Source organism: Cariama cristata, unplaced genomic scaffold, assembly GCF_000690535.1.
Source record: "Cariama cristata isolate BGI_N322 unplaced genomic scaffold, ASM69053v1 scaffold33069, whole genome shotgun sequence".
NCBI lineage: Eukaryota > Metazoa > Chordata > Aves > Cariamiformes > Cariamidae > Cariama > Cariama cristata.
In genome coordinates this window covers 1-16,744 of record NW_009636852.1, presented here as the reverse complement: position 1 = coordinate 16,744, position 16,744 = coordinate 1, and the positions used below count along the sequence as shown (strand labels likewise).

The window sequence follows — 16,744 nt, the reverse complement described above, 5'->3', positions numbered from 1 at the left end:
TGTACTTGCTGGAGGACATATTAAAAGTAAAGCTAAATCTTTACAAGTGGTATAGAGCAAAGTCCTCCATGGAGCTGGACAAGTTTCACAGCCAATGCCATACCTTGACTGAGGAAAAAAAAGGCCTAAGCTGCTTTAGCAAACAAAGTATTCTCCGCTTTTCAAAACCTGCAACAAGTTTCTCTTGATGAGAAACCAACCAGGAGTTCTATAGCTTATTTCACAGATTGGAAGAAGGAGACTAAAAGGACAAGAAATTAACATCTAGTACAGTCTTTAGTTCTCAAAAATAATGAAAAAAACCGAGGTCAACCCACTAGCAAAAGATATGTGAGCCCAAACAGTTAATGAACAGGAAAAGCTTTTAAAAGCTTAACTTCATGACAAAATGTCTCACTTGGCTCGCAATTAAGAATACCATCTTCAAGCTAACAGCTACCAGCCAATGAGAATCAGCCAAAAAAGCCACCTAGAAAGTACAAATGCAGAGCAGATTGAAGATTTAATAATCATAATAATAGGTCCCTGGCTTGCTGATGTAAATCAGTTCACCCTGGGTACATTTCAACATTATTCAAATGCAGTCACAGCAACATCCCGTTAGAGCACAGTTGAGTCGAATGACAATAAACCTGCTTTTTGGTTGGAATTTCCCAAGATATTTAGACTGTCAGAATAGTGTCACTGGGATGAGGATAACTAAATCTCACATGCTCTTATTAAAAAAAAAAAAAAAAATCCTGCACTTAAAACTACATTATAGATTTAACAAGAACCCAATATCCTGCACTTAAAACTACATTATAGATTTCATAAGAACCCAACATTTTTAAACCCAGCTACAGACAAACCCCCTCTGCAGCCAGGGAGACTAGATCCGACCTCACGGAGAGCTGCAGAGGTAGGAACACTGATTTGCCAGTTATTCCTTCTGGCAGCTCAAACCTTTAGCTCAGAGCAAATGGTATAAAACACATTACCAAGGAGGAAAGGGGGTGGGTGAAAACCTGAGTGTCTGCCTATCAACCCACACGGAAAAGCTTTGCAGGGGTGGGGGGACAGGAGGGAAGCTAGGCAGATCTAGAAGGCCTAACACTCAAAGCAATCAGATTATTTTGCTAGCATCCCAGGCTAATTGGAAATTAAACCGAGTGTGTAATAGAGTTAATGAAATACAGTGTTCTGCTGCTTAAAACAGGAACCTCTGGCTCACCATCCCATTAAAATTAGGAGAAAATAAAGAAAAGGAGGAAAAATTAAGGGGCTCTGAAAAGATGCTGAGGAAATGCAGCCTTCCCCACATAGCTGGAGGCTCCTACCCTCAAGAGAGCCAGGCAGCACGTGATGTTTTCAAGAACGGAGAGGTGCTGATGTTTCCAAAGAGCACTCTGAGTGCACATGGTGCATTCGTGTCACCAAGCACAGACTCCCAGATGGGATATTAGGGGCATCCGCATGGATGCCCATTACACAGTGCCACTCGTTTTCATGGCCACAGACGATGCTGTGTGCGTGAAAGGTCCCTAACAAGTATTAACACAGACAAGCCCTCTCTCCAGAGCACAGGGCTCCTACTTCTGTTCATATTATATCTTTCATCTACAAGCCCTCTTTACTTTGCTTCCCTAGAAATGAATAATTAAAATGGCCCAGTCAGGCAAGTCAGAGAGCCCATATGAACCTCTCCCACTGTTAATGCATGCAATGTATATGGCTTTAAATTAAAGCTCTGGGAGACTAACACATCCCCAGTCTATCTACAGTCTTGGAAAGTAACAGCTGCCTTGTTCAGCCTTAATTGTGACAGATTTCCTGGGCTCTGGGTAAGTCATTCATCTTCCACTAATTCCATTCCAAGAGGTTGTACTTTAGTGCCTAAAAGTCTGGAACTGCACTGCTGGATATGTGATCAGTTCCTGACCACGTCCCAAAAATTGCGTGGGTGGGGAAGACCTCCTGCTTGCTTTTTGCAAGTGGATGAATTTTTCTGGAAGCGTCAATGAAAGGGAAGTCAAAGTGTTATGCTTCCCACGGCGTGCTTGCCCTAACTGGTTTTTACATTTCCTTGCTCCTACTACGCACCGCAGAAAAATGCCACTTTGTGGCAGACTAAAACACCACTCCTGCACGCACGTCCTTGCAAAACCAGAATGTGTTAGAAAACCATACTTTCCCCCAACTGTTGAACCTCTTGCAGTAGGTGGGCAAGAAGCTGTTCATGGATGGCTCCAACACAAAGGGTTTCTACTTGGTACAGCTGAGCTCCCCAGTGCAGGAAACTAAGCTCTATAGGAAGCCACCGAGGGACTGCAACCCCCTATGCTTCTTCCAGAAAGCTCCGTGGTCTGATCCCAGCCTGAATCAGGCACCTATCACACACCAGGAAGGTTTCTTGTGTGTTCTTTGGGTTTTTTTTGTAAGGCCCTTTGCAATTTTCCTTGCAGAGGTTCTCACTTGCACCATCCAGTGGCAAACAGGGCTGTCTGATATAAGCAGCTATTTAGAAGAAAGGCACCAGCTAAGCATCAACAAAACCCGTATGTAGCCGTAAAAAGAAGGGTGCAGAGTTACAAAACTTCATAGCCATAGTGTTTTTTCACAAATGGTGCTTGCCAATAGCTAGAAGTGTCTGTTCCAATTGAAAATGTAACATCTAGACAGATGTCAACAAAATTCCCCAGCACCCTGATTGATATTAGAGATCCTGGAACGATCTGTTTGGCACGACTAACGCTTTGGGAATCAGACACATACTGGTAGCAGTAATTGGAAGGAGACGGGTCTCTGATGGATGAATTTGTCAATTAAGCTTTATAAATGAGGGGCCTGGGAGGACAGCCCAGGAGGCAAAAGCTGCTTCTGTTTCTAAACGGGCTTATTCCTTAGGACGTGATCTCAGAAAGACATACTGCTTGCCAGCTTGTAGGAAAAAGAACAAAGGGAGGACCTTCTTCCTCCATAAGGTCATCCAGGAAGCCCAAACGTACATTCTGAAGTTCTGGCTGGCAGAGAAGGAACCTGCATGGCTTGCAGTCACAGCAGGAGAGACAAGAGAGCACTGTGATTTATATCAGGTTTTTAGTCTACTCTGTGAACTACAGAAACTCAGTGCTGCTAGAAGGAATTGTGATTAGATCAAGATGGGCCTCACCACGTCTAGTTGTCAGATCTCAATAGATTCCCCTCTTAGTGCAGGTTAATGTTAAAGGCAAACCCCCCCCAGGCACAACAAAAGAGTTTCATTATACTCCACACGCTTGGTGTACTTACTAACCAGCTTCTTATGTGATTTCAGTTTACCCTGTATTGATTCGCAACAGTGTTTCTCCCAATAAAATGCGATGTGCAGATGCTGTAAAATATATTATTGGAAGCACCTAAATGCTATGTCTATACAGCCCACAAAATCACAGGAGCAGAACAGCCACACCTGTGAAAGTTTTGATCCAACACACTAGTGACAAAGCAGAATATGAGGAAGAAGAAATGCTACGAGAAGGAATTAAAAACCCAACAGCACCTAGAAAAGAACTACGAGAAGGTAACAGCAACATAACTTAAGCCATGTGGATAACAGGTAGATTGACAAGAACATTATTCTATGGGTTAAAAGTTACCTTAGTAGGTCGACGATTGAAAATATTTGGAGAGAAAGGCTGCTCCATCTTATGTTTTTCTGCTAATATTTACATTCCTGAAGAAAATCAAACACAGTGATAAAAGCCAGGAGAGAACTAGTTACAAAATCAGGTGCGTAACGATGAACAGCTTTGGTTCTGCTTTAAACTGCTGCCATCTCCTGGTCTTGCTCTTCATCACCAGGGCTCAGCGCTTGCAATGCTTCAGCAATGAGCGGTCATTAGGTCTGGTTCACAAGTGTCGAAACAAGACAGTATAAGGAAAAACTAAAAAAAAAGTTTGTCCAAGACCTCAGAGCGCCTCTGGCCATCAGCAGGTGTGTAACAGACCTACCTCTATCACCCCACCATTATCTGCTGCTGTTGCCGGGTGTGAACGGCATTCTGCAGTAGTCTGCCATCCTGTGTACAAGCCGGAATACACAAAAATCCTGGGATGTCATGCTGAAATTGTATTTTGTTAGAACCTGAGGATTATGGGAGGACATGCCTTCTGAGTTGCACGATACCAAAGTTACCAGCAAGAAAGACGCTGAGGACTGAGTAAGTCCTGCCCAAAGCAGCCAGGCTGTAGCTTTATATTCATCCAGACCTGATTCTGCTGAGCTTCATGCAAGGAAATGCCCAGGAAAGAAGAAGGGTTTCCCTTAAGACAGCTCTGGGAAGAAATGAGGGTTCCCTCTATGGAGGGAGACTCTTTGACAGGATCCCAAGTGACAAAGGGCAGCCACAACACTTTAGGCCCATCTGTAAAACGAGATTAAAGACTCCGTCCACAATCAAACTCCCACAGTGTAACTACTCAGTAACTGAACCATGCCCTTGTATGCGCTATTGGCCCATTGCCTGCACATGGTAAGCCATCTCAGATAACACAGCTGAAAGGTCGTAAGCCACCAAACCCATCTGGTAACTTGCCATATATAGCCATATTTATATATATGCAATAAGAAATTTGAATCAATTCATCCAGGATAAACTGCAAAGCTACCACAGAGATTTTTCAGAAAAAGCTAGTGAACTACCGGACTCAGGTGTCAGTCTTTAATTACAACTACAGCCAGCTCATCTGGAAGGGTACAATCCTACACCTGTTCAAAAGATCACTGTATTACTGTACTTGAACAAAGGCCAGATCCTGACAACAAAAAGCCCAGATAAAGGGGGAAAGCACCTTGACTGTGCACCTACAGCACCTCAACAGGACTTCAAGGAAATGCCCTGAACATCCCCAATCTCTGTTCACATGATTCTATGATAATAAACTATTAGTCCAAAAACATGAAAAAAAAAAACCAAACCCAAAACATTTCTGATGAGGTCACCTCCAACTTAGTCAGATGTTATGATGAGGGCGATTTGGGCTGATAGAAACATGCAGCCTGATCTCTGCACAATTACAAGGCAATTAGCAAGCCACAGATGGAGTTGTTACTCTACTCAGCACCTGGTAGAAAGCTTAGTGCTTGCTCATGTGCTAGAGGCAGCCAGTTGCAAAGTCATAATAAAATCCTTCTTGAAGACTATTTTTCAACAGGATTTTTTTAGCTCCTGCTCAAAATCCTCATTTCTCAGAAGAGAGAACAAGTGTGGATTTCCTGTCCACAAAATTCTGCTTCACTAAGTGTCTAATGTTGCCTATTTCCAAAGTCATCAAAAGAGGAGAAACGTTTATAACAAATACGAATGAGTTTAGACAACAGGTTGCAATGACTGAGATGCACCATTTACAGAGGAACAGGCCATAAGGATAGATCCATCTGTACCATCCTTTTCAGTAATCTTTCTTTCAACATCTGATACATAAATTTTATCTAAAAAGAGATTCCAGGCAGGGCTGCATTCCACCTGATCACAGAGAAATATCTTAATAAATATCAACTTGCACACAAATATAACTTATCAGCAAACACAACTCCTCGTCATCAGGAACCCCCACTGGAGTTTCACATGCAGAAAGCAGCAATGAGCTAGATGGTTTGACTAGGAAGATGAACCTTAATTAGGGATGGATAGCTCCTGTGCCTTTGAGGGAATCACTGTGCCACAAAGGCATGAATTTCAAACGGGACCAAAGCAATAAACTTAACTAGAAGGAATGTCTGTATCTACTAAAAAATTGTAACCAGACTAAATATTGTATTAAGTCATCGGCTATAAGAGCCTCAAACCTGAAAAAAAATCTCTCCCCATGCACCCTTAAAAAGAAAGAATATAATGCCCTGTCTACAGTAAAACCTGGGAAACCAGTACACTGAACACCAACCACGTGATCCTCTCAAAGCCTGCAGATCTGAAAACACACCACAGGCCTCTCCTCTTCATCACTATCACTCGTCCAAATTGCATTCTCCTGCTGTGAATCCTCAGTTTTGGGAAGAGTGGGTGAGTACAACATGAGGCAGGTACTGTGATCCTGCACAGCTTCAGTAGCTGTAGAGCTGCAATCAACTGCAGCAGCTGCAAAGGTTTTGCTGTCCCAGCCCATCCTCGTTACTACCAAGGAGCTCTTTAGTTGAACTGATGTTTTATTAGGAATCCCTATGCTACTTTTGATGGTTTATTTAGCAAATGGAGCATACGCTTCCCTTTGGTATTTCTACTCTTCTCTCCATTCATTTAAGTCAGTATTAAGTTAATGTACTTTTGAAATAGATACTGGTGCTCTCCTAACAGCCAATGGTTCATTTACCAAAACAGTTAGTTCCATAGAGATCAACGAGCAGAAAGGGCAAGCAAAACCTTATTCATTTCTCCTGAAGTACCACATCTTTTCAGCCTGAGCTCCTGAACTCATATCCATGTGCCTGTAATCAACAGAAGAAACTTAAAGAGTTGTAACCAAGGCTAGGAGAAGAGTAGGTTATATCCCCGTCCATAGCACACTCCATCACTGCCTGAGAGCTAGTGAATGCCAGAGGCCAGCACTGAAGTGGAACTAAAGCAGCCCAATCGAGTACTTTCAGAGGCTGCAAGGCACACCCTCAACAGTAAATTAAAAAGCAGGTGTTCCCCTATATACCTCAGAATTGCCTAGACAGAGAGAGTATCTTCAAGTAGTCATCAATATTCATGCAGAAACCTGGCATAAAAAAAATAAATCAGGGAGGTATACAAAAAGAACAGCTTGTAAAAGAGTCGGGTATCAGAGGCAATAGGCACTTATGTCTTCTGACAGGCACCACTGCTTACAAGTTTGTGCCTGTGAAAGCCAGACACCTTTAGCTTTAATGTCTTTAGAAAGCTGTAAGAAAAGCAATCAGCAGCCTTCACTGTCCTACTAAAGCGGATGGTACCTTACCACCTGCACTTGATTTATCCAAACCTGTCCAAAGACAGCTGTAACAGGACAGCAATTTGCTTTATGTGGTTTGATTCACACACTATAGAAAGAGCTGTTAGATCTGCCCTAATAATGTGAAATTACATCTTTAAGCAGAGTCAAATCAGATCTGCGTTCTAAAAGAGCTAAAAGAGTAGCAGTTACATCCTTAAACTCCGAGCTGCAGAAGTTTTCTTCCCTGCTAGGAGTTACAATATCAGTATGCTCACTGGACTCCAGCAGATCACAGGAAAAAATATTGAATGAAAGGATTATGCAATGGGGCACTTCAACCAATTGGCCACCATCTTTTAGTTACAAAATAATAGTGGAAGATGTCTGGCATGGAAATGGACCCTTCATTAACTGTGATAAAATACTGATTTAGTAAGTAATTTACTCCTGTGAAATTCTTGGTCTTGATCTCCACACCTGCTCTGATGACTCATTTAACTTTATTAAAAACATAACTATTGATTTTCTCCTCTCACTACAGGCCAGTGGATTTATCTGCATGAGTGAATGAATTAATCCAACCTCTCACTCCAAGAATAGCCAAAGTCTGCAGGAAAGCAATAGCAACAAGCTGTCACCAAGGTAGCAGCACCAAGTATTTCTTGCTCTTCTGACTCATCTGACCAGGAAGTTAAACTTCTGCAGCAGCACTCAAGACAGGCAAAAGCCCAAACAGATCTAAGAACAAAAGGTATTTCCTGTTTTCTGAGGCAACGAGTGCTCTCTAACTAATGCATTCATCACAGTGCACAAGTTGAAATTAAAAAGCTGTCATGTTTCTGATTATCTGCCCATTACAAACTCAAGCAATGTGCTGGAAGGACATATACGTTACCATGGGATTGGAGTCTGCAATCAGGTCACGCAGAGAATCCAGAAATCCTTGGTCCTCCACCATCTGGGCGTTGATGTCATGCAGCTTCGCCACACAGACAGCTGCAGTCTTTCGTACATAAGGGTCTTCATCCTTCAGACACTTGCGAAGAGGCTCACACAAATACTCTGTGATCTTGTCCACCCTGATGCATCCCATTGTACGGACAGCCAGAGCACGGATGAGAGGGTTTGGGTCTTCACAGTCCTGCAACGGGACAGAATACGCAGTAAATAAATCTGGACCACTAGCCACTGACACCTTCCCTGCAGCCAGAATCAGGCTGTTCTTATTTAAAACAAAAAGCATTCTCTCTGATTACATGCTAAAAAAGGCAATTATTTCAGATCAGGGATAAGAGGTGGAACTTACTGGTTCACAGAAACATTCTACACTATCTGAAGATGTTTTCATGCTATGACAGCTTGTAAAATTGTGATCTCAGTGTCCCTGGGTTCTCCTAGGCGAAGCTTCTTTCAACACGATTTAACAGCTACAGCTAAGCTAGAGAGGCAGCTCTCACCACCCAAAAGCTAGCCACAGGCAACTCTCAGGCAAACTAACATACTGGTTTCCAGCCGCACTGGTTTAAAGGAGTAAGAGAATATAACGGGAAAAGTCAACAACTAAACACAACAGTCAGCAAGGTCTGTTTCTCATAGGCCATCAGTTCTAGACACAAGCATCCCTTAAGCGTACAACATATAAAGCACTAGGCAAAGGCTAGTCTAGAGGTGCTTTTCTGATGAGGAAAAAGCAGAAGGGAATGTAAGACTTCATACTTCAAGGTTACATGATTTTCCATACATCCAATCCACCTACATCTCTGAGCAATGCTCCTCCAAAATCATCCTATAAAAGGATGGCTGCAGAATGACCTACAAAAGCATAAGGTACATTTACCTTTCACTGTTCAAATTTCTGACAGCTGAAAAAACACCTGAGTGCATCACTTTCAAAGCATACAAGGGAAGTGCCACGTCTTACCAGTGCATTCAACACCTTGAACTGAACTGCCTGTGAAGTGCTGAGCTAGTGCAAACTAGCGTCAACCCTTTCTTTACTAACACTTGTACCTCAACTTGCCAAAAGCGACATCAGACATTTCCTTGCATGGAAAAGCATGAAGTTGGAAAATACCACGTATGTTTGTTAGTCCACTCTATGAGAATTACATTTTAAAGATATGACAGACAAAAATAATCCTTCCAGAGAGGAAGACAGGGACATCTTCTCCAGCCAGAAGAGCAGACTTGCTCTCAGTCTAGGTCTTCTTACCTCTCTTGGCCTCAGGCACCACAACAGCAACTTAAAACATGAGCAGATTCCCCACTGTCTCAGATTTTACAACACTCTAGGAGGAGTCGCAAACTTTTTCTAAGCACCGGGTTTTAACTTACTTCAAGTGGGACTGAAATAACATTTCCTAGATAAGGACGGGCAACTTGACAACAGAAGTAAAGGCAATACAGAGATCAGGCTGTTATTTTTCCAGGGACTTGTCTTTCAGTTTCACCATAGATAAAGGCTTTTCACACAGAGCACAGCTGAACCATTCAAACAAGTAGATATCCATATATCAGAGATACTACAAAAGTTGGAAGACGAACAGTATAAAATCTGTTATCCTATACCAGAAGTTGGTCTTTAATGATGATTAGTAAAACAATAGAAGCAGCTTACCCTGGAGCAGGCTCTCTCATAAGCACCTACAGGGGTGCTTAAGTCATCTCTTCCACAATAACTAGCAGCAGCAAGTAAAAGAGAGGATCCAGACCTACTGGATTCAGCACTCTCCTCTACAAGCATCCCCAGCCCAGAGATTCAAGTACAAAACCAGAGATAAACAACAGCTCACAAAGGCTAACAGACAAAGCAGATGTGGTGACAGTTGCCATGCTAGACCATTTTCTGATGAGCCGTGGGAGCAAGTTACCTTCACGAAGCTGTTGACAGCCATGATGGCCATATCTGGCTGACTTTTGGCATAGTTCATCAGGTACAGGTAGACCAGCTTCTTCAACTCCAGGTTGTCGGTCTGCATGCAGTTCACAACATCAGGGAAGAGTGAGCTGGACAGACAGCAGTAAGCAAGGACAGAGAAAATGCAGTGAGATCGCATGGTATGCAAAGGGGACAGTAACAATATCAAGGAAGCCAGGAAAACTGGAGTTTCACTTTAAGTAACCTGTTATCTAATGAGAGGTCAACTTCTCCCCCAAAACAGTTTGCAATGGCTTTTATAATAATCCTTTAATCTCTTCTAGGGCATTAACATAGGTCAGTTCTGGAACAGGTGAAAACTAATGCAATTTCCTAAAAGTGTTTTAATTGGGGAGTTCACCAAACAAGAAAATTCTACCACGCCAGGCCTGGAAATGAACCTGCAAGAAAAAAAAAGTTGCATAAAAAATGTTTTGGTAATGCAGGACACCTCCAAAGAACCTGCCAAATTTCAGGCTATTCAACCCTAGAGTGATTAGGAGTTTAAACACTGACAAGCTGAGTTTCACTCAAATATCAAGCAGCAATCTGTAAACAGCACTGCAGGAGAATATGGGAAGTTACACAAGGATATCTGCAGCTCTCAAGTATGGTGTAGAGATCTAAAGGTGAAGGGCAAGTGCTCTTGGCCAAAAAGACTATTTTTTCTTCTTTCCAGTTTATCTGTTCCTTCATTCTACGATGAAGTCATGATGCTAAATTTGCAAACTTTGTATTAATTTCTGTGGCAACAGACCACACTGCCATGAATCCAGGGCTACTGTGACTTTATGGTAGACTACAGTATCAGAAGCTGGAAGGAAGAAAGCATTCACTCAAGCAAGTTTTTCTCGTTGCCTCAAAGACAGAAAAAAGTATTGGGGACAGTGTTGCAGAAGGTAAACACCCATGTCCTTTAGTCGCTATGAGGCAAAGGTTCAATTTAAAAATCACTTATTTTAAAGTGTAGCTTAGATTTATGCTATGACAAGTAAGGCTAAGAAAAACACTTGGAATTACCTTTCTAACACTAAAACCCAGGCTAGCAAGCAGTGAGAAAACACCACCTAAAGTGACATACAAAATGGCTGAATTCTGGATGGGTTTTTAAATAAAAAGGGCTATTGGCACCTAGCTAAACCAGCACTGAAAACACTTGTTTCGTTTGCTCTCAGTAACAGGAATGAGCTCAAGAGACCTGTGACTCAACAGCACAGGCAAAAACACAGCCAGCCTCGCTACCCAGCCACACCGAGATGACAAACTCAGAGCTGTTCCATGGAGATGTGTGCTACTACACCCAACTGAGTCCCAGGACAACCAAAGCTGCTACAAGTGCAAGAAAAGTTGCTCTTACCTGACATCCTTCCCCACGGTCATGGCTGCAATAACCTTCTTTACGGCTTCTTTCCTCTTCTCTTTCTTTTCATTATTGAGTTCAGCCTTCAGTTCAAAAATCTCTCCTGGCAGAAGACAAAACAGATTGAGACTCTTGGGAGAAAAGGGTCTCGCTTTAAGGATAATTCAAGAGCGACTTTTTAATTTCCCAGCCTGTTGTTCCCATAAAACTGGTATAGCAGCATGTGGAAGCTGTCAGACCTTATGGAGAACAGGGTTCAATGAGAAGCAAAGCTGCAACACTCAAGAGAATGATAAGGGCTATACCTTGCTAACGAAAAAGCAGTTAACAAGAACCACACTGCATGTTGCAGCTCTCCCACTTCTAGAACATTAAATCACATCACTGTAGCGTCTGTTTCTCAGAGGCAACTATTATATAACTAGGATGGAAAGATATTTGGAGATACCAGATTCGTGCCTGCAAGAAAAAACTAACTATGCTAGGAATTTTGCCCAGACTTTTTAACTTTCGCTCATCGCCTGCTTCCTGCAAATGCAATGAGAAAACAGCAGACACTAGTGCAGCCGAAATGCTGTGATACACAGTGGCAGAAACAGGAAACTACAAATTTAGTCCAGTGGATTAAATTCCTTCCAAGCTAGAAAGACAGAGCTACTACTAACAAAAGCAGCACGTAACACAGCTCGCCTGGGTTCCAAGGTTGCCAAAGCAGCCTTTTCCACAACACTAAATTCTTCAGTTATTACTGCTTGGAAAGTCAGCTCAAGCTGGATCACAAAAGTGGCAAAGCAAGTTTGCAAATTAAAGCAACACATGCAAAAGACTGCTTATCAGACCTGTTCCAGCCAGAGCAAGTGGCGTGAGAAGGATAATGCTCCTGACCAACAGGCAGCTTTCCCCAGGAAGGACAGTGACCAGTATTCCCCCTGGAAGCCACAGGCTGAGGACACATTACAAATATCAAAATATCTCTGACAAAATACATTCTAGCCCCTGACCTTCGATTCCTACACACCAATGCCACTTTCTCAGATCAGCAGTACTAATTACGGAAGAGCCTGACATAAAGAGACTAGCAGGTACTTCAAAAGAGAAGAGAAGTTACTGTTCTGAAGAACGCAGTGAGGTGACCACTCTTCGTACCTCCTGCCTGAGATGCTCACGTTACTCATGCTGAGATGGTGCCCCGGAGCAGAGCTGAGCCAGGAGCAGCATGCTCCTGAGAGCTCAGACAGTGCAGGCTGGCCTCTTACAGCCATCCCAGAAAAATCTGCCTTTAGGACTGAACTTATACATAGAGCTGTTCCTTAGAAAGATGCCAAGTGTATTTGCTTAATTTACGAGCTCCTTCTGAAGCTTAATGAAACATAAATACATCAACACTGTAGTTTTTTCACTGGCAAGCATTCATCAGAAACATTCAGCCATTCTGAAAAGGAAAGGTTAATGCGAACCATTTTCCACTCTACTGGAGAACGATGAGCAACTTCAGCCTTAAATTGCAGTCAGCAACAGAGTTTTGTTTAAGAACAGGTTAGAAAATAAAATCTGCCCGGGACAGTTTCAGCAGAATAAGCCTTGCTCTGTAACAGGTGAATGGGTAAAATGTCCCCAAAGATCTTTTCCAGTCTTCCTATTTTTAAGGGCAGCAGTTTGTCCCGAGGTGAGGTGACCACCACACCTACAGTAAAGCCAAGGGAAAGTCAAACGGAGCACTGCAGCTTTGGAGGAAACAGCAATAGGATATCCCGTTATCTTTGCAACAGCTTGATGTAGAGATACACACTTATATCTTAAACATTAAACGTCTCTCAACTTAATCCTGTGATGCCCAATGGAAAAACCATCCTCAGTCTTAAATTTGCTAGCTCATAACTAAAACTTTGTCTCTGACCAGATCCGCACTCAAATCCAAATGTTTTGTTTTCTGATCCTTGAAAAAGCAGCAATTTGGGTCATTTTGTGCATCACAAAACTGTATAATACATCAGTATTGTCTTTTGTCACCATGTGACCTAATTTCAAAGTTTCTCCCTGGATGATTAAGATGAGAAACAGGGACAGAGCTAACAGAAAAGCACAAGTTCTTCTGCATGCAGTTAAAAAAGCTCTGTAAAAATAGACACCCACCACCTCCAATCCACTACACCAGCTTAACACTAACCTTTTTTATTGGTCGTGAAGTATTTGGAGTCCGTCATGGTTCCAGTTCCTTAAAACGCCTGAGAATAGTAATAAAAAAAGAACAAGTAGTCAAACAGCATTCAGAGCTGACAACACCCCATTTGCAAGGCAGGAACTCGGAGAAAGGACGGTTGGTGAGTGCGTAACATAAGGGAAGAAGGCAATGCTTTATATCCACAGGCAGGAGCTTCACAATCTTCATTCTGCACCTGCTGCTGATATCACTTGGCAAACCCAGGAATTTAAAGGGCTCAGATGGACAATGTTAGTAAATACACAACAGCCTGAGGTGGATGGGCTGGGAAAGCAGTGGTGCTCAGCCCAGCTTTTTAAACTCTTGATCTCGGAAGGGAAAAGGCGGTTTTTAACTCCTTATAATCAGCAGATTTTGACATGTTCTGCAGCTGCTTTTCCCCTGGGTATGCAATTTCGTTTTCCAACGTTTCAGACAAAGGAAACTGTCATCTCCCCCTAACGATACTTTCCTGTGTTGCATCTTGATGGAAGCAACAATTAACCCTATTTGCAACATCCACCCAGAGGCCCTTTCATTTCTTTCCCTTCTTTTGTGCCCATGAGATGCAAAGCAGGTTTTTTTTAAAAGAAAAGCCATTACTTTTCAGCTCTCTCAAGCTTGAAATTGAAATCTTTCTCTGCCAAGATCTGACATCCCACCTTTGACACACTCCCAAGCTTATTATTTCAGTGCTACACTGCATTTTTGTGGACAGGACTGAAAAACACTGCTGAGCTGCAAGAACAGTCTCACCAGCACTCTTCTTGCTCCACAGAACCAAATTATTAATACTTTAGAATACAGGGATTGCCCAAACATATGTGAATATCTATCATTTTATTCTTACAATTGCCAGCTCTGTGACAAACATGACTCAATTTTCAAGTACTGGCTGAAACACAAGCATAGGAGTGGGCAGTTTTACTGTTTTTGATGAAACAGTCTGCATCAGTGCTAAGAACCTATGACCCTAATGCCATCTGAAAAAAAAGGGGTTTCCTATCTCTTTCCTCCTTTTTCTATTTTTATTGCCCAATTCCCCTTCTCTTGTACATACTTCCATGACCTTAAACGCTGCCAGCAAAGCAGCAGGTCATCCGTTCCCCAAAAGCTGCCTATCTTGCCTCTAAATCTCGCAGGTCTTGCTGGCTCAGCAACAAAAGGACAAGCACAGCTTTGAACTCCAAGACATTTCCCAGCAGTGCAACCAGCTTGCTGTTTCTTAACACTTTCCTTCCTCATCCCTTAACCAACCCCAACACCACTACCATTCTTTTTTCCCCTCTCCACCTTGATCAATTTAATACCTTAGCAGTTAAATTCCCAGCAGCAGCTGCGGGGTAGTGCCACAATTTCTACCACCTTCAACATGCTCTACAGCATGGCAATGCAGAGCAGTCGTAATCTTGTCCAACTGCCAAGCAACCAGATGAGAAACCACCTGTTGCTTAGCCCAATTCCCAGAGCTCCTGCCTGCGTGGTTACTGCCTCATCCCAGTTACGCAGTATTACTGGGTTTGGTTTGATTTCTCTCCTTTTCTGCACCTGCCAAGCTGGACAGCAAACTATGCCTGGGGACAGCTCTGCAAGCGCATTCCTCCTGCAGGAGAGGTTTGCCCTCCTTCGAAAACAGAGGCTGTGTTGGGAAAGCCGCATGAGCCACAACATTGCAACTAAAAAAAAAAAAAAAGCAAAACACAAACTTTCCAGCAAAAAAAATAAATAATCACAGCATCACAAAAAAAGCAGCTGATGTGGGTCTTGTTTTATAATTAAAAATACAGCCCATGTTCAGCTGCAATGTTATTGCTGACACAGTCCTTCGGATTTTAGCCTAGCTTAAAAGATGACTTAAACGTTTTTCTCTAGAAGAGTATTTGGCATGGTGCCGTGCAAAAGGCATTGAATACAGCCTTGCTGTTCTTTGTTTGCATTATATGTGGATTTGTCAACATGGGTCACACCTCCCAGCTGAGCTAGTCCAACATTGTTTTAACAGTGGCCAGAACAGCAAACTAGAGAGAAAATCTAGGAGGGGAAAAAAAAAAAAACCTGCATAAAGCTACACAGAGGAAGAAACCTTGCTGAATTTCAGAGACGATCTTTAATCCAAAAGCAGGACATTTTGCTGTTTTTCTAACGTCAGATCACACACTTGGAAACATGAAGAACCCTAGAAACACTCAGACTCAGATAGGCTAAGCACAGCACATGTTTTTACAACCTGTTTTGATGGATGTAAAGAAGATGTGACTTAGGTCAAAAAGCAAACTACCATATTCCAAGTGCAAGACAGGAGAAAGCTCTTTTTCTCATGAGCACACAGATTTTTGCTTCATGTATGCTTCAGAGCTTGCTTTGCACATAGTTCAGAGACAGCTTGTTAGCAGTATTGAGTATTATCTCATCCACTATTCAAACTCAGCATGGCTTGCAGCAAGTCCCAGATGAAGGCCAAAACCAAAATAGCCCAGATGTACAAATAGCAATGTTTTAAATAACTCAAGAAAATGCCAGCTTCTCATACACGAATCTAAATTGAAGAGAATCAAGATAAGTTATGGCAATGTCACGAACATCCTTGTAATTCTTAGGAAAAAATCTACATCAGATTGCCCCTTCCTTACTATTGGTCTGTGTCCAGCATTTGCTAAGGTGGAAACAGGTAAGAGATGTTCAAGCTGACAGCAAAAGGCTCCTGCTCCAACCCCAGCAAACAAGAAGAGATGAAATAGAAGAATTTCTCCAGAAGCTCTGGCAATGCTTAATGCTATAAGCATGGGCTTGACATTTAAATGTAGACTGAACAAAAAATATGGTTCAATTAAAAGACTAAGGAATCATCATAACCAGAAAGAAGCCTCTTCAGCCCAAAATGAAACAGAAAACTGGATCCTGCATCTGACCCATCCCCGTGACTCCAAACAGCAGCCTGACCAGCTCCCCACCACTGATTTCACACAGGTGTAAACAGGAAGGTGACAGGTTTAAGGCATCAGTATTGATCCAAGCTCCCCAGCATTGAAACAATCCAGTGTTGAACCCCTAAATCTCTGAAGCGATCCCCTGTTTAACCTGGCTTACACTCCAGCTGCTGCCACCACTTATCTGCACCCATTTCACCTGCAAAGCCTCACGAGTAGCTGCACAACAGCCCAAGCATGGCTCAGGCTCGCCGGAGCATCAGGGAACTAAACAGAGCGGCCAAACATGGATGGCAAAGGGAAAGCAGCGCCTCAGCTTCAGAAACCCGCAGCCCTAACAGTGTGTGCTAGGGGCTGGTAATTTGTTCCCATCTTGGGGAGCAAACACCTCTTTGGTGCTCCCCACCCCATTCTCAAACGCCCTG

General features: G+C 42.7%; 1 protein-coding gene across 1 annotated transcript; it reads right to left on the bottom strand.

The window, feature by feature from the left end:
- Positions 1–7,810: 7,810 nt before the first annotated feature.
- Positions 7,811–13,417, bottom strand: LOC104167744 (AP-2 complex subunit beta-like; the record flags this gene model as incomplete). The annotated part of the gene is made up of 4 exons (XM_009708082.1): positions 13,360–13,417; positions 11,190–11,295; positions 9,786–9,921; positions 7,811–8,056 (listed from the first exon to the last, which is right to left on the bottom strand). Coding segments are annotated over exons 1-4 (525 nt in total), but the record flags the coding sequence as incomplete, so codon positions are not given.
- Between the last annotated feature and the right edge of the window lie 3,327 nt (positions 13,418–16,744).